Source organism: Zootoca vivipara, chromosome 6, assembly GCF_965207765.1.
Source record: "Zootoca vivipara chromosome 6, rZooViv2.hap1.1, whole genome shotgun sequence".
NCBI classification, from domain to species: domain Eukaryota; kingdom Metazoa; phylum Chordata; class Lepidosauria; order Squamata; family Lacertidae; genus Zootoca; species Zootoca vivipara.
Window position 1 is genome coordinate 60,736,204 of NC_142589.1, and position 22,844 is coordinate 60,759,047.

Genomic DNA, 22,844 nt, shown 5'->3' on the forward strand with positions numbered 1-22,844 from the left:
CTTTAAACTGCATTTTTGTTTTAAATGGTGTTGTTGCTAAGTTGTTTTCATTGAAATCCACTCTCCGGGGAAGAAATGAAAGTTATGAGTTTGGGGTACCACAGTTTATGGGTGCCAGACTCTCATAGTTCATGGATTTAGTAAGTGTTAGAATTTAATCAACCCTTGAAGAATCACTGGAAGTCAGATTCTTAACAGCTGGACAACTGTGTCAGGAGATTGCCTGAGAAATAGGTCATTAATAGAGAACAAAGACAAGGAGATGGGCTATCAGCAAAGCAAAGACCCTGTGCCAGCCCCGTCCTGAGACAGTGAGCAGAGACAAAAGGAGAGCAGTTGTTTAAGGTTGCAGTGGTGATGATTTGCCCTAGCAGAAGAGATTCCAGTTTGTTGCAGCAAGTTAGAGAGGGGCTGGAGCACAATGTGGACTCGAATCGGAAGGTTGCAGCAATGGGAGAGAAAGGACTCTCTTGGAGTATGGTGCTCTGAACCCCTCCTTCGTAGGCTCAGGTCATATATATGTACAGTGGTACCTCTGGTCACAAACGGAATCTGTTCCATAGGTCCATTCATAACCGGAAACCGCTCGTAACCCAAGGCGCCATTAGCAAAAGTGTGCCTCCCAATTTCTGCTCACATCCCGGGGCAAAGTTCGCAACTGGGAGCGGCTACTTCCGGGATACCAGAGCTCATAACCCGCAGCGTGTGCAACCAGAGGTAAAGGTAAAGGGTAAAGGGACCCCTGACCATTAGGTCCAGTCGTGACAGACTCTGGGGTTGTGGCGCTCATCTCGCGTTATTGGCCGAGGGAGCCGGCGTATAGCTTCCAGGTCATGTGGCCAGCATGACAAAGCCACTTCTGGAGAACCAGAACAGCACACGGAAATGCCGTTTACATTCCCGCTGGAGCGGTACTTATTTATCTACTTGCACTTTGACATGCTTTCGAACTGCTAGGTTGGCAGGAGCTGAGACCGAACAACGGGAGCTCTCCCCGTCACGGGGATTTGAAGCACCAACCTTTTGTTCAGCAAGTCCTAGGCTCTGTGGTTTAACCCACAGTGCCACCTGCGTCCCTACAACCAGAGGTATAAATAAACTATATTTCATTTATCATAAAGACATCATGTTCTCCACTGTGCCTCATTTCCCAAGGAAAAATGAACCCTGGAATCTCACACTGCTTGGAGACTGGGGTGCCCTGCAACACTACTTTCAGAAATAAATATACTACTCTGGAAACAAGCTTAATTGTTGCAAAGCGTGACATTATTATAACCATTCCTTCTGTATCCAATGTCCAGGCAGTTTGTGTTGGTCCTAATGTAGCCTAACCATCCATGGACAAGAAAGAGGTAGCAGAAAACTTGAGGGGACCCCAAGGTTTGCAGAAGTACAAAAATACTACAGGGTGGAAAATCATAGAGGATAGGAAAGGGAACACCGCCCCCCCCCCAAGAGCATATCGGGAATGAGAATGCCCAGTGGTCACAATGCCTGTTGAGAGGATGGAAACCCAGGAGGAAACATCAATATGTGTTTGTGACTATTTTGTACCCCTACAAAAGTTGTCTCTACAAACAACGTCCTTTACACTAGTTATGCTGCTGTCAAAAGGGTTGGTGTGAGGATGAACGAGACAGAAGACTATAAAACGTTTAGCTTGTGAAAATTGCTTTATAGAAACAAATGGCAGAAACAGGCCCATTAAAATGTATAAAATATAAGACGGACAGGGGAAAAACCACACACAACCTTCCCAGCCTTAGTCCCTGCAAAACTCTGCATAACTCCCTGAAATTTCCTTTATATGATACTCTGTATTGCATCATATTCATTAGGTGAACACCAAACACATTCAGAAATAGTGTATATCTGGTATATCTCTCTTGAAAGGATACCGCTTTAGAATTCCGATGTGGGTTCATGTTGCAAGGCTCCCCCAGAGAGAGAGAAATCACTGCCGTGTGGGAAAAGAGCATGTTCTGGGCCAATTTGCTCCCTAACATGATAGGTTTTGTTCTTTAAAAAATGTTCATAATTAAGTATGGCCATTTGAAGATATTAAGATCATCTTTCCAAAATGTTGTACAAGACCAAAAGTGGCTCTGTTGAGATATAAACAACAACCCCCCAACACACACAGGGATGGGAAACCTTTCCTAGGGGGTCACATGCAGCCTTCAAAATAATGCCATGCAGCCCATAGGGTTTTTGCTCCTAACACCTCTTCATCTTCTGTGCTAACTCTACAGTCTAGAATGATGCCACATTTCTGTGTCCAGAGAGGTTTCTCTCCCCCCCCCCTCACTTTTAAGCATCAGAAATAACTTGAAGAAGCAATTCCATCAGGTATTCTGAAATGGCACTCTTCCAAGAGGTCTAGTTTAAAAGCAAGGGCTTTTTAGTCTGACTGAAAGCAAGACTCAAGTCAGCTAAAAGCCACACCTTTGATTTAAGAGGTCTGAAGAGCACCCCATTTCCAACCAGGCCCACCCCCACCCCTTTAAGGAAGCTCATAAGCGCCAAACCACACAACTCTTCCGACAGGGCCAAATCAGATGGCTGCATTTTGAAAAGCAATGAAGATTCCAACCAGGTGGGTGGCCACATCCTGTCTCTTGCCACATGCCACTGGTAGTGGGTTGTTGTTGTTTAGTCGTGTCCGACTCTTTGTGACCCCATGGACCAGAGCACGCCAGGCCATAGCTGCCAAGTTTTCCCTTTTCTCGCGAGGAAGCCTATTCAGCATAAGGGGAAATCCCTTTTAAAAAGGGATAACTTGGCAGCTATGCGCCAGGCACTCCTGTCTTCCACTGCCTCCCACAGTTTGGTCAAACTCATGTTCGTAGCTTCGAGAACACTGTCCAACCATCTCGTCCTCTGTCGTCCCCTTCTCCTAGCGCCCTCAATCTTTCCCCAAATCAGGGTCTTTTCCAGGGAGTCTTCTCTTCTCATGAGGTGGCCAAAGTATTGGAGCCTCAGCTTCATGATCTGTCCTTCCAGTGAGCACTCAGAATGGATAGGTTTGATCTTCTTGCAGTCCATGGGACTCTCAAGAGTCTCCTCTTGAGTATTGAGTAGTGGGTAGTATTTCTACAAAATTACTTGGGGCACTGAAGTACAACATTATCAGCCTCTTTAGGCTGCAATTCTATGCATGTTTACTTGGGAGTCAGGAGCCCTACTGGACACAGTAGTGCCTGCCTCTGAGCAAATGAAGGAGGATGTTGACAGGCTGGAAGGTGTGCACAGAAGGGCAACCAAGAGGATCAAGGGTCTGGAAACCAAGCCTTATGAGGAACGGTTGAGGGAGTTGGGTATGTTTAGCCTGGAAAAGAGGAGACTGAGAGGAGATATGATAGCCATCTTCGAATATCTAAAGGGCTGTCACATGGAGGAAGCTTGTTTTGTCCTGTTCTGGAGGGTAGAACTCGAAGCAACGACTTCAAGTTAAAGGAGATTCTGACTAAATAACAGAAAAAATGTTCTGTCAGCAAGAGCTGTTCAACAGTGGAATGGACTCCCTTGGAAGGTGGTGGACTCTCCCTCCTTGGAGGTTTTTAAACAGAGGTTGGATGGCCATCTGTCATGGATACTTTAGCTGAGATTCCTGCATTGCAGGGGGTTGGACTAGATGACCCTTGGGATCCCTTCCAAGTCCAACTCTACAATTCTATGGTTCTATGAAATGTGCATAGGCTCTTCCTGCTGTTAAATGCCTTTAAACCAGTGGTGGCTGACCTAATGTCCTGACTGTTGTTGAACTAAAGCTGCCATTATCACTGACTATTGCTGCCTGGGGCTGATGGAATTCCAGTAACACCTGGAGCGTTACAGGTGAGCCACCGCTGCTTTAAATCAGGGAGGAGAAGCCTTTTTTCATCAACTGCATAATTAACATGGGGATTTATCAGCACATGGGGATTTCTCAATGGCCACAAGCACAGATTGTCTTTTAAAACAAGACACACACAGGCTTGCAAATCATAGAATCAGAGAGTTGGAAGAGACCACGAGGATCATTTAGTCCAACCCCCTGCAATGCAGGAATCTTTCTGCCCAACGTGGAGCTCGAACCCACAGATTAAGAGCCTCATGCTTCACCAACTGAGCTGGCACTTCCAGGCAAAATACACCCTGATGCTCAGGGAAGAGCTATCCCCAGAACACCCCACCAAAGAGCTTTAAAGGGATATCTGGCTGAGGATGGAGCAGGTGCTCAGCGGCAGAGCAGAGGGCAGTAGGTCCCAGGTCGAATCCTGGCTGCCTCCAGTGAAAAGGAGCGGCTACCAGTCAGAGTAAATGCTGGGGTAGATGGTCACATGGTCTGGCCTGGTATGGCAACTTCCTATGTTCCTGCTGGGGACAGAATGTTGCTTTAGATTAGGGGTGGGGAACGTCAGACCTGGGGGCTGAATGTGGCCCTATAGGCCTCCCTATCCAGCCCCCTGGACTGTCACCAGGCCATATGCACTCCTAAACTACACCCATCGCCAGCTGAGCTTTGCATCCTCCTTGAGTGTCTTTGGTTGGCTGAAACATGCCATTTGACTCTGAAAATGCCTCTTTGCTTGCCTGGATGGAGGACAGAGGGGTGTGGGTGTTTAGGAATTAGCATCCTGTACAAAGGATGCCCACTTTTGTCTCTGGCCCTGGAAAGTTGCCCAGAAAAGAATTCAACCTCCAAGGAGAAAAAGGGTCCCCAGCCCTGCTTTCATCGGTCCTTTGCCCTAACCAGTGTGTGTGTGTGTGTGTGTGTGTGTGTGTGTGTGTGTATGTATGTGTATGTGTGTGTTTCGTTTTACTTTTAAAATCCAGCCACAAAAGCCAGCCCTACTCTAGACAAACACATACAAGACACTCATTTTTTCCTGGATGCATCACATTTGCCTAAAGTACCAGGGTGAGTTTTACTCCAAATATTACAATTCCGCTTTACCCCATCCAAAGGGTTATGGGGTTCCACTCCTTAAGGCACGTACACATGGCAGCTTCCCAACTAGCTGGATTATTGTTGCTGCACCCGACAGGAATGATATTTTTCTCTGGGACACCCCTACCTTGTGGAAAGCCAGAAGGCAAGCTGTGAAGGCACCAGAGTCTGACCCAACCTTGCTAGGGTCCCTTCCCCCAGCAGCTGTGGAGATGCACCAGGGGGGGTCTGTGACTGCATAGGTCAGGCATGCTGAAAGAGCATCGAGGGATGACTTCGGCATGGAGCAAAGTTGGCATGTGCCCAGAGGCCGTTGATGCTTGAAGGACCCTCCCACCTAGTCAGGTATGGATTTGGTGCTCACCTTCGTCCGTCTCTCCTGGAACTCTTCCACCATGGAGAAGACCAGAAGGGAAGACATAATAAGTGTATGAGAAACTGTCTCTCTCAAAGGAAGGCAGGGGGGGAAACAGAACCACCACCTGGAAAGTCCTATTGCATCCAGGAAGCAGGCCTCTTCCTCCCACAAGATGGCTGTGCTCATGTCACTTCCTTTCTGGTGCAATATCTGACCCCCCCCTCGCTGCTGCTCGGATGTAGTAAGCAACCCAGACGTGAGCAAGCAACGTGCTCTTAACTATAGGAAGAAACACCAGCTGTGCCAGGCAAAAATGTCCAGTCCCCTGAATTACAGTGACACGGGCACACCCAAAGCGAGAACAAGGAAACTGGCAGATCAACACCCACCCACCCTCTATTCCCCCACTCCGTCCTTCTCATTCCTCTTTCTGGTGCAGTTTGCGCTGTACTCTGGCAGTCATGTGGAGGGCCGTAAAGAAGCAGACGGTCGCCACGAAAAGGCATAGGGAAGAAAAAAGGGGAGCCAGGTTGCCGTGGAGCCGTGAGTAGATGGGCCGCCTCGTTTCGTAATCCAGAAGCACCGCCTCCACCTGGGTGAGGGTGCAAAGCATCAGGAAGACATGGAAGATCTGGTGCCCCTGGCCCACAAAGTGGCACTTCCCGGGAAACCACTTTTCAGGGTAGGGGTAGGCAAAGAAGAAGGCCGCAATCAGGAAAAAGAGGACGTGGCACTTGTGGTATAAAACGGCCACGTCTGTGAGTCCAGAGGAAGGGGAGACGTAGATGCGGTGCAGCACCGGGCTGATGTCCAAAGCGTACGCCAGGGCAGAGGGCATTTCCTGGCAGAGCCTGCCCTGCAGGGAAGAGAGGTGAGGGCTCCTGTATTTGGCATAGCAGGAGCCGGCGCACGAGAGCCACGCAAGCAAAATGGCTCCCGGGATGTAGAAGCCCGCAACCCTTGCGTGCCACTCTGGCTCAATGGCGTAATAGTAATGAACCAAAGCACTGCTGTACTGGTATGTGGATACGCCCACGTAGTCCAGGAAGAAGAAGGCACAGTGCCAGAACTCGGACTTGGCCTGCAGGAGGTGTGCCAGGGTGCTGAAGGTTGTGTAGATGACCGAAGAGGCGGCAATGACAAAGAGGGGCTGCGTGTGAGGGTCGCCAAGGAAATCCACCGCCTGCGAGAGCCGCCAGAACCTCACCACCAGGACCAAGGCGGCCACCAGGTGCGTCCAGACATTGACGGCCTCGTTGTGCCGCTGGAAAAGCGAGAGGAAGTAGTACTTCCAGGTCTGGTTGAGGGGCCGGTAGCCGGCCTGGATGTAGGGCTTCTGGAAAAGCCGGGGCACGTCCGATGCCTCCACCGTGCAGGAGGCTGAGGGGAGGGCCTCCTCCAGCAGCCGAGGGACTTTCCAGAAGTGCTGGGCACTGATGAAGAGGCGGCTGAGCTTTTCGGACACAATCGTTGCCATGGCAGGAATGGGAAGGCCCTGTAGAGCAAAACAACCCCTTTCAGGAATAAAAGAGGAAGCAGAGTTGGGTTTGTGTTGGTTTGCATTTTGAAACAATGGGCGCAATATCTGACAGTGGTTGAAACAGGAGCCACTGGGGGAACAGGGGGAATTGGCAAAGCAGATGGCTGCTTAGAGGAGAAGCTCAGCAGTGTAATCCTAACCCTACTTACCTGGGAGTAAGCCCCACTGCAGTCAATAAGGCTGAGCTCTGAGCAGTCATGGTTAGATTGTAGATTCTTCGCTACAATCCTAGGCACAGTAGGAGGAAGCCCCTTTGAGCAAAGTGAGGCAACTTATAGGTAAACATGCATAGGAATTCCACTGCCTGGCCCTATACTTAACTGCAAACAAGACCCTTTGAAGGAAGTGGGTCTGAAATGAAATGTGGCTGGAATTGGCATTGCAAAAAGGAGCATATTCCCTTTAAAGTAACATTTTCACTCCTGCTTCGATTGCATCAAGCACTTTTGCAAGGCAAGAGGGGAGCTGTGAATGAGCTTGCGAGGAGGCACACCATGGGCAGACTGTCAGGCAGAGAAGCGTAACAGCAGCTTATCATTGGCCCACTGTTTGCAGACTAAACTTAGTGGCCTGGTTCACAAATAAAGCTAAGTCATTATTAACGTTAAGCAAAGTTCATAAACCAAGAAGAAGCCATGGATTGCAGGTGTACCTTTTTGTAGTTAATCCACAGGGATTAAGCCATTGGGTTGACTTGAGCACTCAAATCATGATAGAGGAGGAAGAACACTGGAGAGATGGGATTCTGGCCAGCTGGTTGGCAGTAGCCAGCAGCTTACTTTGTAAAACAGCATTCGAGCTAAGTCCATTGCAACAGGCTACCTGAGCAATGGAAAATTAGGATTCCAACACTGTATCCTTAAAGAACCAAGAACAGGTAGGTAGCCATGTTGGCCTGCCGTAGTCAAAACAAAATAAAAAAAATTCCTTTCAGTAGCACCTTAGAGACCAACTAAGTTTGTCATTGGTATGAGCTTTCATGTGCATGCACACTTCACAGCTTCCGTCCCAGAGTTTACCAAGGTCTTTCACCAAACCAGAAATAAATCCTGTTTCATGCTTCTAACCTTTGTAACTACAACTCTAGACTTTTGCCTTTGGAAAGTTATGGATATTTATTTAATACAATTTATATATCAGTTGGTTATAAAAACAACCTCTGCCATCACCGCCTCTGTTGGGCCCTCTGTTCAAAATCAGTACCTTACCAAGTTGCACTTTGGGCGGCAACATTTAATCTATTAATCAGTAGATCTTTGATTAACCCCCCCCCCAGTAGTTCTAAAATATGGAAATGGCAAGTGCCATCTTAAAAAATCCCTCTTGCTGTCTCTCTCTCTCTCTCTCTCTCTGTCTGTGTGTGTGTAAGAGAGAGAGAGAGAGAGAGAGAGAAGGCAAATGCTACTTCTAAGCTACAACACAGGTAGGTACATCATCTAAGACAACCTACATCAAACTGGTGCCCACTCAAGGTGTTTTGGACTCCAACTCCCATCAGCCCCCACCAGCACATGGTCACATACCTGGAGGGCAGCAGGTTGGCAAAGGCTCCTCTAAGAGTATGCTTTTCTCTCGGGAACGCCTGCAGTTTTAATCACTTGCTTATTCAATAAAACCCATGTGGTTAATCTTTAACTGTATGACAGCCCCAGTGATGGAGCTGGATAAGTCTTCTAGCATTGTAAGTATTTCCTGTTGCTGTATTTCGCAGTCAGAAAATGCCACTCCCCATCAGGGCCAGTGAGGGGCATGGCCTGGAGAGAGTTCTGAGGGCCACAGGAAACACAGGTGGCCACATTTGGACCCTGGGCCTGAGGCCCCCCCCTGCCCAAGATAAACATTTAAAATGTCCAATAGATCCGGGGGGTGGGGGTGGAAATTCTTCTTGTTTTTTTTTTTTGCAAATCCCCAAAATGAATGTAATAATTAATCAACAACAAAAGCATTGTTGGCCTTGATTTCCAACACCGTTAAACTGCAACCCGCTCAACCTCCTCCTTCCAGGAAACGCCTTCTGTTCAAAGGCATTTTGTCATCTGTTGCCAAAGATGGGCTTGGTCAGAATTCCTAGCACCCCCTCCTAGCCAAAGACAAAGATTTGTCTGGCTGAGATCACTTTCTTAACATAACAAACATGGTTGTGGTTTTTTTTTTGCAGTGCTCAGAGGGAAAATGCCAGGCTCTCTTCTGACTAAATACCAAGGCAGGCAATTTAGCAGTCTTAATTCAGGATGGATATAGTGAGAGAGATTAGGTGGGAGCTGAAGGGACCCTTCTCTCTGAAACCCTGGAGCCCCCTTTCCCAACCTGGTGCCCTCCAAAGTTCCAGGTGAAGGGCTGGCTCTCCCTTCAACTACTAACTGATTTCGCCACCTGGCACCCCAAGAGTGCCTGTTCCTCAGCACTTTTGAGCAGCCCTTGTAGAGCGAGGCTGTGTACCTGTTACTGTTAAATATGCTTACAAAAATAAGATGGCCAAGTCACCTCACTACACCAACTCTTCTAAAAAGAGTAAGACATCCTGCTTATTCAGTGATAGGTGGCTTTGTTGAGATAATGAAAGTAACATGAGGGAATATGCACATGTTGATCTTTGAATCAGCTGAAAGTCTGATGATCATTAGCCTTCCAATTCTTCCACAGGCTGCCAACAGCACTAATAGCAACCTCCTCCCAGTTTCCCCCCCCCCAACCCAACAGCCTGGATGTACATAACAGAACCCCATTGTTATATAATGCAAAGGGAAGAAGGCGGGGTTTGAATTGTCTATATAGGAACGGGCCTGTAAGCAGCCGCTTAAGCCGGAATCCATGTGAGAACTTGTTTATTTTCCTGCATTCAGAAATTCCAATACCACCTCTTCTTTCTTTTAAAAATAAAGATGCCTGCGAGACTTCGCGTTCTCTTTAGCACCCCACGCAATATTTGCAAGCCCTGGCTGGTTTTGCCTCTGCCTGTACTCAAACGTTTGGTTCCATATTTTAAAGTTGTGCAACACTCTCTCTTCTTCTTTTTAAAAAAGCCATAGACACTGGCTGACCGACGCTCTTTTTCCAAGCAAGGTACTGTACACGCACCCCGCCAGCAATGGAAAGATCCACAGGCTAATTGCCCCATTTTAGAGCCCTAATCCTGGAAAAAAAACTCACGCCCATTTTAGAAGAAAAACTGGTCTCCCCACCCGCGCTCCCTCCTATTAAGGAAGCTCCCTGATCACCCCACAGTTTAAACTGACTAACTTTTATTACGAACTACCAAGATGTTAAAAAGTTTGAGCCGGTAAAAGCTTGCAGACTAATCCTATGCACGTTTACTCTGGAGCAAGTCCTAGTGAGCTCAGTGGGGTTTATTCCGAAGTGTAGCCAAGCTGCAAAGGAAACCGTGATCCTGTGCACACTTGCTCGAGAGTAAGTGCCGCCTAATATCTTTGGGGCTTAATTCTAAAGCAAGCTTGCATAGGACCGGGGAGCAAAATAAACTGGGACTCCCCCACCCACCCTCCTTAACTGACAAGCGCGCGCACTTTCCTCAGTTTCTTTAAACGCCTCCCGGACTCACGTTGCATTATGGAAATAATTGCTCCCCGCAGAAATCTCTCATCCCCGGTTTGCTCTATTACTACACAGTCCCGTCGCACTGGGCATCTTGTCCCTTGAAAGGAGGGGGACCCCCATTTTCTCATTCTGGCACCCCCCCCTACTCCTCTTACCGATTGCCAGCAGCTTCTTCCTGAGGATGCTCGTCTGAAAGCGCCGAAGGAAGAGCAAAAAGAGAGAGGCGCCGACCCAGCCTAGCCGGGCAAGGCCGCCCCTCTGCGGCAACAGCCGCCTCTCCCCGAGAGACCCGCCTCGTCTGTTTTGCTTTTTCCCACGCAGCTGCAGGCAGAAACCAAACAGAAGCACCGCGGAAGACTTTGGACCAACGAGGCGCTGCGCCCCCTGGAGGTTGCAGCCGACACCCGAAAGTAGCGCCGGGCGGGAGAAAGTGGGGGGGGGGACCCCAATGCGGAAGCTGCAGGAGGGAAGGAGACGTGCATGCTGCGTTTCCCTCCCTCAGTCGCCGAGGGTAGATGCATGCAGGGAATCCCGGGAAGAGCAGCTTTTCTCGCCTCATTTGCCAAAAATTCCGTCCTCTGTGCAGTTATTAAAGGCAGAAGAGCCCTGTTCTCCGTGTCCTTATCCCAATCGACTGTTGCAAAACATGAGCTGTCATGAAGCATGGAGGAGATAACCTGAGATGGTCCAATGCAGGCTTCCTCAACCTCGGGCCTCCAGATGTTTTTGGCCTACAACTCCCATGATCCCTAGCTAACAGGACCAGTGCTCAGGGATGATGGGAACTGTAGTCTCAAAACATCTGGAGGGCCGAGGTTGAGGAAGCCTGGTCCAATGCCTGCCAACCCATCAGATCCTGCACTAGGATCCTGCACTGTTCCTCTGGTTACTGGGCAGCTTTTTCTGCTTTGTTTGCAAGGACCCCAATGGGAAGCAGCAAAGAATCATAGAATTGTAGAGTAGGAAATGAACCCAAGGGCCATCTAGTCCAACCCCTTGCAATGCAGGAATTCTGCCCACCACCATCCTTGAGTGGGCTCCAACCACCAACCTTCTGCCTTAGCAGAATTTGACCAGTGTAGGGACTCCCAGAAAATGACTGCTTTGCTTCTCATTGGTATTTGCTGTTGCATCACTGTGTCAACTTATCCAGACCCATGGACATAGCAAAGAGGGGGCAGGGGGTAGCTGCCCCCCATCAACAAAAATACATAGTTAACTGAAGCTCTGCCCTCCCCCCCAAAAAAACATGCCTACACCCATGTCAACCCACTGTTTTTCTCTCTCCCTAGACTAACTGCAAGGTTTGTCAAGGAAAGCTAAACCAGCCCAGGTTCACACAACACACTAAACCAAATCATAGCTTAGCACAACAGCAAACAACTGGGGAACAAAGCAGCCACAATCACCTTTCATGGATCCTATGCTTTCATGCCAAGACAGGTGTGGAAAAGCTCTGGGGCACAGGCCAAATTAGCCCCAGCACAAACCCCAAGTAGGTTTCCTAAACCAGTGTTTCCCAACCAGTGTGCCTCCAGATGTTTTGGGACTACAACTCCCATCATCCCTAGCTACCGGTAGCAAGACCAGTGGTCAGGAATGATGGGAGTTGTAGTCCCAAAACATCTGGAGGCACACTGGTTGGGAAACACTGCCCTAAACTACCCTCACTTGACTCAAACCAGTCATCATGTAACACAAGAATGCAGTAAATGCATGGCTGAAGCAGCTGTGACCTACTTGTGCAAGAAACCTTTCACAGCCAATCCCTGCAGAAAACACTTTTGCCCAGTTCAGGTCTAGCAAAATTCCATGCTGTGTTTCTCCAGTGCCCAACACCCAGCAGGCTGTTTGGGAAATGCTGCAGAAGGGACTTCTGATAGGAGACACCACCCAACGGCTAATTTAGTCATCCCCCTACCCTATGGAGAAGCCATGGTTTGGCTTAGTTATGGGCAAAAGCATACTATTAAGTTGTACAAATTTCACTTTTTGAGTTTTATGCTATCAAACATTGCTTACCTGCATTAATGTGCTACAACCATTTGAATATAAATGTGTACTGCATACTGGTAATCTAATTTGCCCAGTTTGTAATTCATTGATATTTTACTAGACTAGATAGCAAGCTAAATCTGAAGTACTGAATAATGCAGAATCTGTGTTACAAGTCCAAATGGCTGCTAGAAAAGGCACACAAAACTGTATTTAGTGTTGGACCATATGCAGCTATTAATCATTGAGAAGTTTTGAAAACTTCTCAATAGTCTTCCACCACCCACAGTACACACAACCTTTATTATTTATTTATATACTGTACTGTCTTTCATCAAAGATCTCAGGGTGGTCCACAAAATATTCTTAATTCATTGGGGTGGAGAATTAAGCCACTGCTGATTTGCCCCATTAAGTTTTAAAGCCCTGCTTGCGCTTTTTTTCAGAGCAGCCTCTCCTGCATGCCTGGCTCGTCCCTTCAGAACGGCAGCTGCATTGTGCGGTTATATTTACTATATAATACATTAATTAATTTACCCATTTCTAGTCTCTGCACTCAGGACTTGACAGCAAAAAGTACCAGAAAGCCATGTCAACTGGTATGTTTCTTCACCATTACCTTGTGAACTTTGGTATCAAACTTTTTACCTGCACGAGGTCTGTTAAGCAAGACATTTCCATCTGGTGCATAGCTAGAGGACAAGTGATGCAAAATACTGAATTATTCCAGACTATGGGACAGAGTGTGTGCCTCCAGACTAGTCACTATTTTGCAGGAGCGATTCAAGCACATACCAGAACTTTAGCTTTGGACAATTGTGGTCTGTCACCCTAGTACATTTTCATTTTAAAAAACCTTGTTTTTTTAAGTGATGGGGAAATGCCCTGAGAAGTGTGGGGTGGAGAATCAATGAACAGTAAGACATGCAGACAACCGCACAAGCAAACCGGGATACTCAATAAAGACCAGATGTCTAACCACCAGATAAGCTTTGTGCAAGCAAATCAAATTGAAAGTTCTAAGGAGCCCTTAGCAATAGAACAGGGACAAGACTATCCTGGATGCACTTACCTCAAAGCCCACTGAGGTAAGCAGGAATGCACTGAGGCCCTATTTCTCCAAGAAAACTTGGGAGATGTGAATACTTCCAAGTTAGCAATTACACACGAAATCAGCATGCATTTTTCTCCGTCCCACACAAACGTTTTAAAGCATCACAACCAATTTCGGTGGCAAGGTATTTACTATCTATAGGCAGCAAGGAAAAGAAACCAATTTAGTTATGTCTATTTATTGATGGCTGACTAAATCTAATAGGTTACAGAGTAATGTTTATATGTTGATGTAATGAGCAAGTTGACCAAGCACACATCTGTACAGAGACATGCACAGGAAGCAATTTCATATTTATGCCATTAAAATACAACTTGAATAACCTGGTACCAGTCACACAACTAATAAAACATTCCAGAAGCTTTGGGGGGTTGGAGAGAAAAGGTCTGTTAAGTGGCTCTCATCAGAGTAGGTTGGTTATGAACACAGTACTAGCTAGGTTGGGTGTTCTCCGTACTGCAAGTGAAGAAAAGCCATCTATCCTTTAAAATATTTATAATTTATTTTCTGAATTAAGTATTGTGCCTGCAGTAGTTGTTTGTGCACTGAAATGTTAAGTATTTATTACAAGCCCATACTTCAGAATGGAATATTGCATTCCATACTGGGACTATGCAGTTACATTTTTTTGCCACATGGGGGAGTTGCTCCAACTGGCAAATACATTTTACAACACTAAGATACAAAACAAGCACAATTTGGCAGACACTCTTTCAGATCATTGTTTTGCTATCATTCCCCACACCCAAACTCCCAAAACCAATTTAAGGCTCTACAATGCAATCATTTTGCAAGATCCACAAGTTCCTTTTTAAAAGTATCAAGTCAGTATGTTTCAACAATAAAGTCTCTAATATCAAGGACCACCTAAGCTTTCTCTTATCCCAAGCACTATACTTGAACCTAGAGCAGTTTGCAAAAATGGTGACTTTGGAGCTTGAGGCTGTATGGACACCCCTAAATTTTAAATGAAACTTAAAAACTAACAGGGAAATGCTTTAGAAGTCAGATCACAGTCACATGTTAACAAGAAGTTATTTGTTACAAAGTGCAAGCCTATCTAGGGAGGTGGTTCTTAATTGTTTAACAAACCACCAGCTGACAACTGCTGAGGTGCAAGACAAAGCTCTTATTGTGAAACTGGAACAATAGGCAACAACTCTAAGGAAGCTGGCTACTGTGAAACATCACTAGCCATTAGATATATTGCTTGCAAGCATTTTTTGTTCTTTATTGCATAAAAATGTTCTAGCCATAGCTATGCCCAAGTTGCATATTTAGTCATGCTAGTCTCAGAAACAGTCACCTGTGATAACAGCACTGTGCAGCTTTTATTAAGTCACTTGGTTACAGTAATATGTTTAAAACCAACAAATTCAGCATGAGCATTACACTACATATTTCTTTCACAAATATGTCAGAGCTGAATACAGCACTAGCCATCAATCCAGGAACAAATGCACTGGAATAGAAGAAATGCAACAAGATAGCTACACTGGAAAGACAACATTTTAGAAAAAGAGTGAACATGAAAAGGGCTCCCCTCTAGCTCCCCAAAGCATGTGTACAGTTGGATCTAACTATACAGCTCTACATCAGTTTTCTAGAAACTTAACAAAAACACTGGCCAATACAGTCTTTGGATATTTAGACAAAGGGGAGAAAGTCAGTTTCCAGGATGAAGTCAGTCGCTTTCGTTGTCACCAGATTCTTTCCCCCCTTCTTTGTTCTTCCGTACTTCTTCAATATGCTTGTCCTGGTAAAGCAGAGTTAAGATAGTGAGATAGAACTTGGTTCTTTGGGGTTTTTACTGCAACCAAAACTGTTTTGTTTCTATAAACACAATGCAAAGTTTGGACTAAAATAAAGCTTACAATTTTCAGTTTCTGCGTAGCATTATCCTGGGGTTTTACATAGTGATGCACTCAAGCAGATTGGTAACCTATAGTTTATTGACTTGAGAAGCATGGTTTTCATCCCAACTGGTTAACATTTAAGCTTAATGCAGCCAAAAAAATTGACCCATCCAGTTTTTAAGTACCTCCAGCTCTGTGTTCTCATTTATCAAAAGCATTCTTTAAACTCTACCACTAAATACCTATTCAGCACAGTATTTAACACAGGGACAAAACAAAGGACTAACTGCAGCTATTTTGTTTTAGTCAAATGTTAGGGAACTGGTTATCAGTAGAAACCTGTAAGTGCAGCTATTTGTTGACTTGGTCTTACCTTATTGCTACTTAGGAAGTCCAGTGATTCCCTCCAAAATTCAATAATTATATACAAATTCTGAGCAATTAGGTGTGAATTATTCTTTTTTTAAAAAAATAAGGTCTACTGGTCCTAGTTTGTTAATATCACTGATGGTCCAAGTTAATATTCCATTATTTTATAGAGAATCTTAAATACCAGACTTACTTTCTCTCTCAAGCGCTCCAGTTTAGCAGCAATTTGTGCTTCTCTGTTCTCTTTGATAGCTTCCATTTTGTGGGTCAACTTTTCCTCTGCCATTTTGCTGAAGTTGTTATTTTCTTCAATTGCCTTCTGCAGCACCTCTTTCTCGTGCTCTCGTTTTTCAGCTAGCTGCTTCAACACTTCCGCTTCATGGGTCTAGAATATAGATACATTCCATGTTTAGTTGTTGTATCACCTGTCATTGATAGTGGCCTCAGTCTACTAGCAGGTAAAGGGATGCCTGACCATTAGGTCCAGTTGCGGACGAGACGGGTTGCGGCGCTCATCTCACTTTACTAGCCGAGGGAGCCGGCGTACAGCTTCCAGGTCATGTGGCCAGCATGACTAAGCCACTTCTGGCAAACTAGAGCAGCGCACGGAAACACCGTTTACCTTCCCGCCAGAGCGGTACCTATTTATCTACTTGCACTTTGACATGCTTTCGAACTTGTCAGGATACTGACAAACTGGAACGTGTCCAGAAGAGGGCACCCAAAATGGTCAAAGGCCTGGAAACGATGCCTTATGAGGAACGGCTTAGGGAGCTGGGTATGTTTAGCCTAGAGAAGAGAAGGTTAAGGGGTGATATGATAGCCATGTTCAAATATATGAAAGGATGTCATATGGAGGAGGGAGAAAGATTGTTTTCTGCTGCTCCAGAGAAGCAGACACAGAGCAATGGATTCAAACTACAAGAAAGAAGATTCCACCTAAACATTAGGAAGAACTTCCTGACAGCAAGAGCTGTTCGGCAGTGGAATTTGCTACCAAGGAGTGTGGTGGAGTCTCCTTCTTTGGAGGTCTTTAAGCAGAGGCTTGACAGGCATATGTCAAGAATGCTTTGATGGTGTTTCCTGCTTGGCAGGGGGTTGGACTGGATGGCCCTTGTGGTCTCTTCCAACTCTATGACAGGTTGGCAGGAGCTGGGACCTAACAACGGGAGCTCACCCTGCCGCAGGGATTTGAACCTGTGACCTTCTGTTTGGCAAGCCCTAGGCTCAGTGGTTTAACCCACAGCACCACCCTCATCCCAATCAGGGCAGACATGGAATAGACAAGTGTGCCTCCCCTATTTGTCCTGGAATCTCTTTCTCCACTTCCAGTATAGTTAAATTCCAACAGAACTGCAGCAATTCTATTTGAACTATTAATTTTCATCTAATCCTCAATTTATTGTAACTATTAAGGTGCTGTAACATTCAGTTTGAGGCATTTTTCATTGTCTACAGTATTCCCAATGGTAAATTCTATAAACTGGCTACCATTTCAAGTATACACTTGTGCACAATGTAGTGTAGTATTTAGAACTAGAAAAATAATGTTTACCTTGCGCCTTTCTTCCGCTGCTTCTAGCTTCCTTTGAATTTCTTCCAGTGAGAGATCTTTTTTCTTTGGAGGAGAGAGGGGAAACTCTGGAACAGCTTCTTTTGAAGGAGGGCCAAGTATCAATTCAAATGCCTGTCCAGAAGCACGTTTTTCTAGTTCTTTCACCTGAATGTCTAGAAGAGACATTGTAAGTTAACAGTCAGTATCCTTGAACCACATCATGCTAACGCACACACTTCTGCTTAAAAGTGCCCTCAAGCTGAAGGAAGCAAATCAAATTTCAAGTCTGCATCTGCAGTACAAACTTTAAAACCTGCTTGACTAGTTAATTGAGGCTCCCGCTTCCCTCCGCATCCTTAAGTAAATGTTTGAGGTCTCTGGGGGCCTACAATGGAATACAAAGTACCTCCACAAAGGCACAATCCCTATGTTTCCTTGAAAACATTAAGAAATCCAGTTTAAAAGTGCCTTATGTTTTAATACAGGCATTTGCTAAATATTCACTTAAGATCTGTACAGTTATCCTACCATCAATATTTGGGCACCTACAGCAAAATTTAGTTTCACACAGTCAAACTACAACCAAAACACCATCTGAGAACAGTTATAGACATTTTAATAGTTGTCACAGGATATAGGTGTGAACCTTATGTTATATTGCATCTGACAAGAACACTATCATTCAAGCCTAGACTTCATCTGTGCTTTTCAGTACGTGTAATAGCTGACATAGCCTGGCGTGCTATGGTCCATGGGGTCACGAAGAGTCGGACACGACTAAACGACTAAACAACAACAATAGCTGTAACACTGGCAGATTAATGCTGATGCGGTTGAAAAAAATATATTGCATTTTAATATACAGTGGTACCTCGAGTTACAAACGCTTCAGGTTACAGAATCCACTAACCCAGAAATAGTACCTCGGGTTAAGAACTTTGCTTCAGGATGAGAACAGAAATTGTGCTCTGGCAGCACGGCGGCAGCAGGAACCCCCATTAGCTAAAGTAGTACCTCAGGTTAAGAACAGTTTCAGGTTAAGAATGGACCTCCGGAACGAATTAAGGTCTTAACCAGAGGTACCATTGTACATTTTACTGGTGTTTAAGTATTAAGTAACTTAGAATTGCTTTCAATTTATTAAATATGTATCTTGAGAAATCATTATGTATTAGCTCAGTTGGTAGAGCGTGGTGCTGGTAATGGCAAGGTTGTAGGTTTGACCCCTGTATGGGACAGCTGCATATTCCTTCACTAGTGGATTTTAGCCCGTTTAAAAACGGGCGCTAGAGGAAGCGGCCTGCCGGGACTGGCTTGGCGGTGGCGGGTGTTCCCGCCACCACCAAGCCAGTTCGCAGCGGGGGCTTTTCGCCGTTTGCCTCCCCCTGAGGGGGAGGCAAACGGCGAAAAACCCCGCCGCGCCGCAAATCGGCTCCGGGACTGGCTTGGCGGTGGCGGGTCTTCCCGCCACCGCCAAGCCAGTCCGCAGTGGGGGGTTTTCGCCGTTTGCCTTCCCCTGGGGGAGGCAAACGGCGAAAAACCCCGCCGCGCCGCAAATCGGCTCCGGGACTGGCTTGGCGGTGGCGGGTCTTCCCGCCACCGCCAAGCCAGTCCGCAGCGGGGGTTTTTCGCCGTTTGCCTTCCCCTGGGGGAGGCAAACGGCGAAAAACCCCGCCGCGCCGCAAATCGGCTCCGGGACTGGCTTGGCGGTGGCGGGTCTTCCCGCCACCGCCAAGCCAGTCCGCAGCGGGGGGTTTTCGCCGTTTGCCTTCCCCTGGGGGAGGCAAACAGCGAAAAACCCCGCCGCGCCGCAATTCGGCTCCGGGACTGGCTTGGCGGTGGCGGGATGTTCCCGCCACCGCCAAGCCAGTCCGCAGCGGGGGGTTTTCGCCGTTTGCCTTCCCCTGGGGGAGGCAAACAGCGAAAAACCCCGCCGCGCCGCAATTCGGCTCCGGGACTGGCTTGGCGGTGGCGGGAAAAAGGGGAGGAATTCCTCCCCTTCTTCCCGCCGCTGCCAAGCCAAAGCGGGCCTCCCTCCGCGCCCGCTGCCGCTTCGGCTTCCTCGGGTTCCCCGAGGAAGCGCCGTCCCATGCCGGAGGTGTGCGGCAAGGCTGCCGGGGGGGGGAGCGCTTCTCTCCCCCGCCGCCTCACCGCGCACCTCCAGCATGAGACTGGGCTTCGGAGCGGCGGTTGGCGGAGCGGCAGTTGGCTGTTCCCTGTGTCCCGAGAGCACGGGTCCAATCCCTGTGTCCCTGGTTGTCCCTCCGTCCAATCCCTGTGTCTCTGGGGGACATGCGCAGTACCCCAGGGACACACGGGACATCTGGACGCAGGGACAACATGGACATTATTATATAGGATTGCAGGGGGTTGGACTAAAATTTTGTTGGGAACCCCTGGACTAGATGATCCTCTGGTCCCATGATTCTAACCCAAGTACAGTGGTACCTCGGTTTAAGTACACAATTGGTTCCAGAAGTCTGTACTTAACCTGAAGCGTACTTAACCTGAAGTGAACTTTCCCACTGAAAGTAATGGAAAGTGGATTAATCCGTTCCAGACAGGCCCACGGAAAACTCAACCTGAAGCGTACTTAACCCAAAGTATGAGTGTAATTGGTTCTGGAAGTCCGTACTTAACCTGAAGCAAACTTTCCCATTGAAAGTAATAGAAAGTGGATTAATCCGTTCCAGATGGGTCCGCAGAGTACTTAAACTGAAAGTACTCAAACTGAGGCGTACTTAAACCGAGGTATGACTGTGTTAGTACATAATAGTAGCACTTACCAGAAGAAGCCATGGCTAAACAATTTGCTGCAGGAACTCCAATAGGTGAGCACTAAAGAAGATGAAAACGTTACATAAGTGTTAGGACTACTTGAACTTCTCTATTCAGTGTTTTCCTTATACCAGTTTCTAGTCCTTATTTAGGTTTGGATGACAACATACAAAATAACACATCTGGAAAAAAGAAACCAACCTGCTTTACATAGTAAATATCTAGAATGCTGTACTCTGAATTAAGTTATGACCTCAGATCGGCCCCACCCCCCAACACTAAGGATCCACCACTGTTAACTCACATTAATCAAAACTGTATTAAAATTAACCAAGATGCCACAACACTATCTTGGTGCTTTACTAGAGTGAAGCAGACCCATCTTACTGCATTACCGATATACACAATGAAGCAGGGACTGGTCCTGTGTCTCAAGCTAAGTGAATATGAATGGTTTTCAAATTACTTATGTCCATTGCAAACATCCTATTATTTATGTCTGGGATAAACAATTCTGTGCCCCAAGCTCTTAAGTAGATAGTGTGCAACCAGAAGTAGTGCAAGTATTTTGTAAGAAGGCACACCAGATTTTCCTTACCAGCTACTCAAATGAAGGCACCTAAGGCTGGATAGATTCCTAGAGTGCAGGCTGCTTCAGCACCAAGTAGTAGTTTGATAAGAGCACCTGAGAATTTATTGCCTCCCCCTCCCTCCAGCTATATCCAAGGGGTACCTAAAAGTAAGACACTATGGTTTGAAATTCATTTCCAGCAACAAATACTAATCCACTGGGCAGATGTGCTCCATCTGTCCCTTCAACATTGATGATTAAAAGCAATCAAAGCCTTACATATGTGCTACTAGATTCATCAAAACCCTCCCTCAGGAGCCTCAGAAGGATGACATATTTCTTTTTTATCTGCTAGCCTAGGACTGGTATGCGCCATTGTTCTTGCTACCTCAAGACACAAAGGGCAGCTCACTATAATCGAGATCTAGAACCGTTTGCGCTAAACCCAGTATTAACAAAGCAAGGCGGCATACATTAAAAAATAAATCCGAGCCTTGCCCTATCCTAACCTCTGTCACCCGTGACCTCTTGAGATAATAGCTAATTAAATGTAGCACAATGGCACCCCTATGTATGTTTGTATTCGCAGGCAAACAAAGCTCTTTTTGGGGGGAAGGATAAGAAATAAACAAACACGCACAATAGCAAAAAGCTGGGGTTCTTAAGGGGCACCTCTTCTGCGGTCAGGCTGAAAAACCAAAGGCTAGCAACGCCCAAGATCTGAAAGCGGGGGTGGGTGGTTTTGAAAAAAGCCCTCACTGGCTTTCTACTACATACTATGGGGCGGGACCAGGAGAAAAGACTCACAGCCAATAAGGATCAGAGATAATGCAAGATAATAGAAGGGGGAAAAGATGGGGGAGGGGGAAGAGAAAATGAAGAGCGGCGCCTGCCTCGAAGCCCCGCCCACCCCACGCGCCATTCTAGAACCGCACCGAATTCAAACAGCCCGAGAGCGCGCGCGCGCGCGCGCTTCCAACCTCAGGAGGGAAAAATGAGGGGAGGGAAGAATCTGAGCTATAACGGTAACATCCGGGCACCTGCTGCTCGCGCGTTCCTCCACCCTCCCGTCTTCGGCGCGCCAAAACAATCCCGAGCGAGACGGCGACACGCACACACACAAAACCCGCCTCAGCCGCGAACGCGCAGGCCTCTTGCCTCTTTTCGTATATTTAGGCTCGGGGCTTCTCGCTTTCCTCCCGCTGCACGCGGGGTCTCTTCTCTTTCCCGCCCTCTCACCTTTTTCCTAAGTCACATTTTTAGCCCCTCACGCCGCCCTGAGGAACGCGCCTGCCGCCCCCTCCCTTTAATCCCCGTCGGCGGGCGCGACAAGGTGATGGCAGTGGAAGCTTCGACAACAACAGCGGCGCCGCCCCTTTCCCTCCAACAATAGACGGGCTACTCCTGTCAAGAAGAAAACCAGTGGACGGGGAAATGGGAGCGGGCGGATGCTAAGAGAGCCGGGGAAGCTGTCGGCGGTGTCCACAATCGTTAGAATCGCTGTCCCAAGCGAACGACGGAGCGCCGCCCGTCAGTTCAGGAACTGGGGTGGGCGCGAGCGAACAATAGCCGCTCCGCGAGGAGAGCACGCGCCCCTTCTGCCTTCCTCATTCGCGGTGCTTTGTTACCCGCTCCTACCCGCTGGTCACCACCGAACCACCCACTCGCTTAAAAAGCAGCAGCAGCCCATTCAGGTGACAAAGCAATGGAGCCGTCTGAGACAAATGCGGATTTTTCAGGGACCCCGCCCGAGAACCCCCCTTCGCTCCTCTTCCCCAACAACGCATTCCGCTGCCGCCCCACTAAACGAAGCCCCATTTGCCCCTCCCAGTGAAGGACCGACCGCTCGTTATCGCCGTTCCCGGCCCCTCTTCGGATTCAAACCAGCTCCTTAGGCAACCCACCTGCCTCCAGTCACTGCGGCGGCTACACACAGACTCAGCTCCTAACCGCCCAGCGCTCCCCACAAAAGCAGCAAACAAAGGCACGTGACCTGCATTGGCCACGCCCCCTATTGGCCGAGAAAGGCGGCACGTGCCGCGCAGCGGGGAGGGGGAGAAAACGAGGGGAGCATTCTCTTTCTCTAGCCCCTTCTATTGTGATGGCATGATGGGAAATGTAGTGCAGGGGAGTGTCTCTTGGTGCAATAAAAGTTTAGTTTTTTTAAAAAAAAAAGACGGGTGGATGGAGGCAATATATGGGAAACTGGCAGGCTCT

General features: G+C 47.3%; 3 protein-coding genes across 8 annotated transcripts in view; all 3 read right to left on the reverse strand.

The window, feature by feature from the left end:
* Positions 1-10,677, reverse strand: part of AUNIP (aurora kinase A and ninein interacting protein) — a 29,586-nt gene extending 18,909 nt beyond the window's left edge. The window contains exon 1 of the mRNA XM_088672323.1: positions 10,545-10,677. The gene's annotated coding sequence lies outside the window, so the exon portion shown is untranslated. The remainder of the gene's footprint in view (positions 1-10,544) is intronic.
* Positions 1,658-10,963, reverse strand: PAQR7 (progestin and adipoQ receptor family member 7). Of its 4 annotated transcripts, none has more exons than XM_035118303.3 (2): positions 10,545-10,963; positions 1,658-6,808 (listed from the first exon to the last, which is right to left on the reverse strand). In XM_035118303.3, exons 1-2 carry the CDS (start codon positions 10,946-10,948, stop codon positions 5,713-5,715), a joined length of 1,500 nt encoding a protein of 499 aa, XP_034974194.3. In that variant the 5' UTR covers positions 10,949-10,963; the 3' UTR covers positions 1,658-5,712. The 4 variants fall into 4 exon arrangements, with proteins under 4 accessions (XP_034974194.3, XP_060131772.2, XP_088528451.1 ...); XM_060275789.2 differs by having other exon boundaries at positions 1,658-6,789; positions 10,545-10,683; XM_088672325.1 differs by lacking the exon at positions 10,545-10,963 and adding an exon at positions 8,358-8,480.
* Positions 10,964-14,810: 3,847 nt separating this feature from the next.
* On the reverse strand, positions 14,811-22,567 carry STMN1 (stathmin 1). 3 transcript variants are annotated; one of them, XM_035118307.3, is made up of 5 exons: positions 22,471-22,567; positions 20,065-20,116; positions 17,279-17,451; positions 15,917-16,108; positions 14,811-15,254 (listed from the first exon to the last, which is right to left on the reverse strand). In XM_035118307.3, exons 2-5 carry the CDS (start codon positions 20,075-20,077, stop codon positions 15,183-15,185), a joined length of 450 nt encoding a protein of 149 aa, XP_034974198.1. In that variant the 5' UTR covers positions 20,078-20,116; positions 22,471-22,567; the 3' UTR covers positions 14,811-15,182. The 3 variants fall into 3 exon arrangements, with proteins under 3 accessions (XP_034974198.1, XP_088528469.1, XP_034974196.2); XM_088672343.1 differs by lacking the exon at positions 22,471-22,567 and adding an exon at positions 21,867-22,289; XM_035118305.3 differs by lacking the exons at positions 20,065-20,116; positions 22,471-22,567 and having other exon boundaries at positions 17,279-17,464.
* Positions 22,568-22,844: the final 277 nt, after the last annotated feature.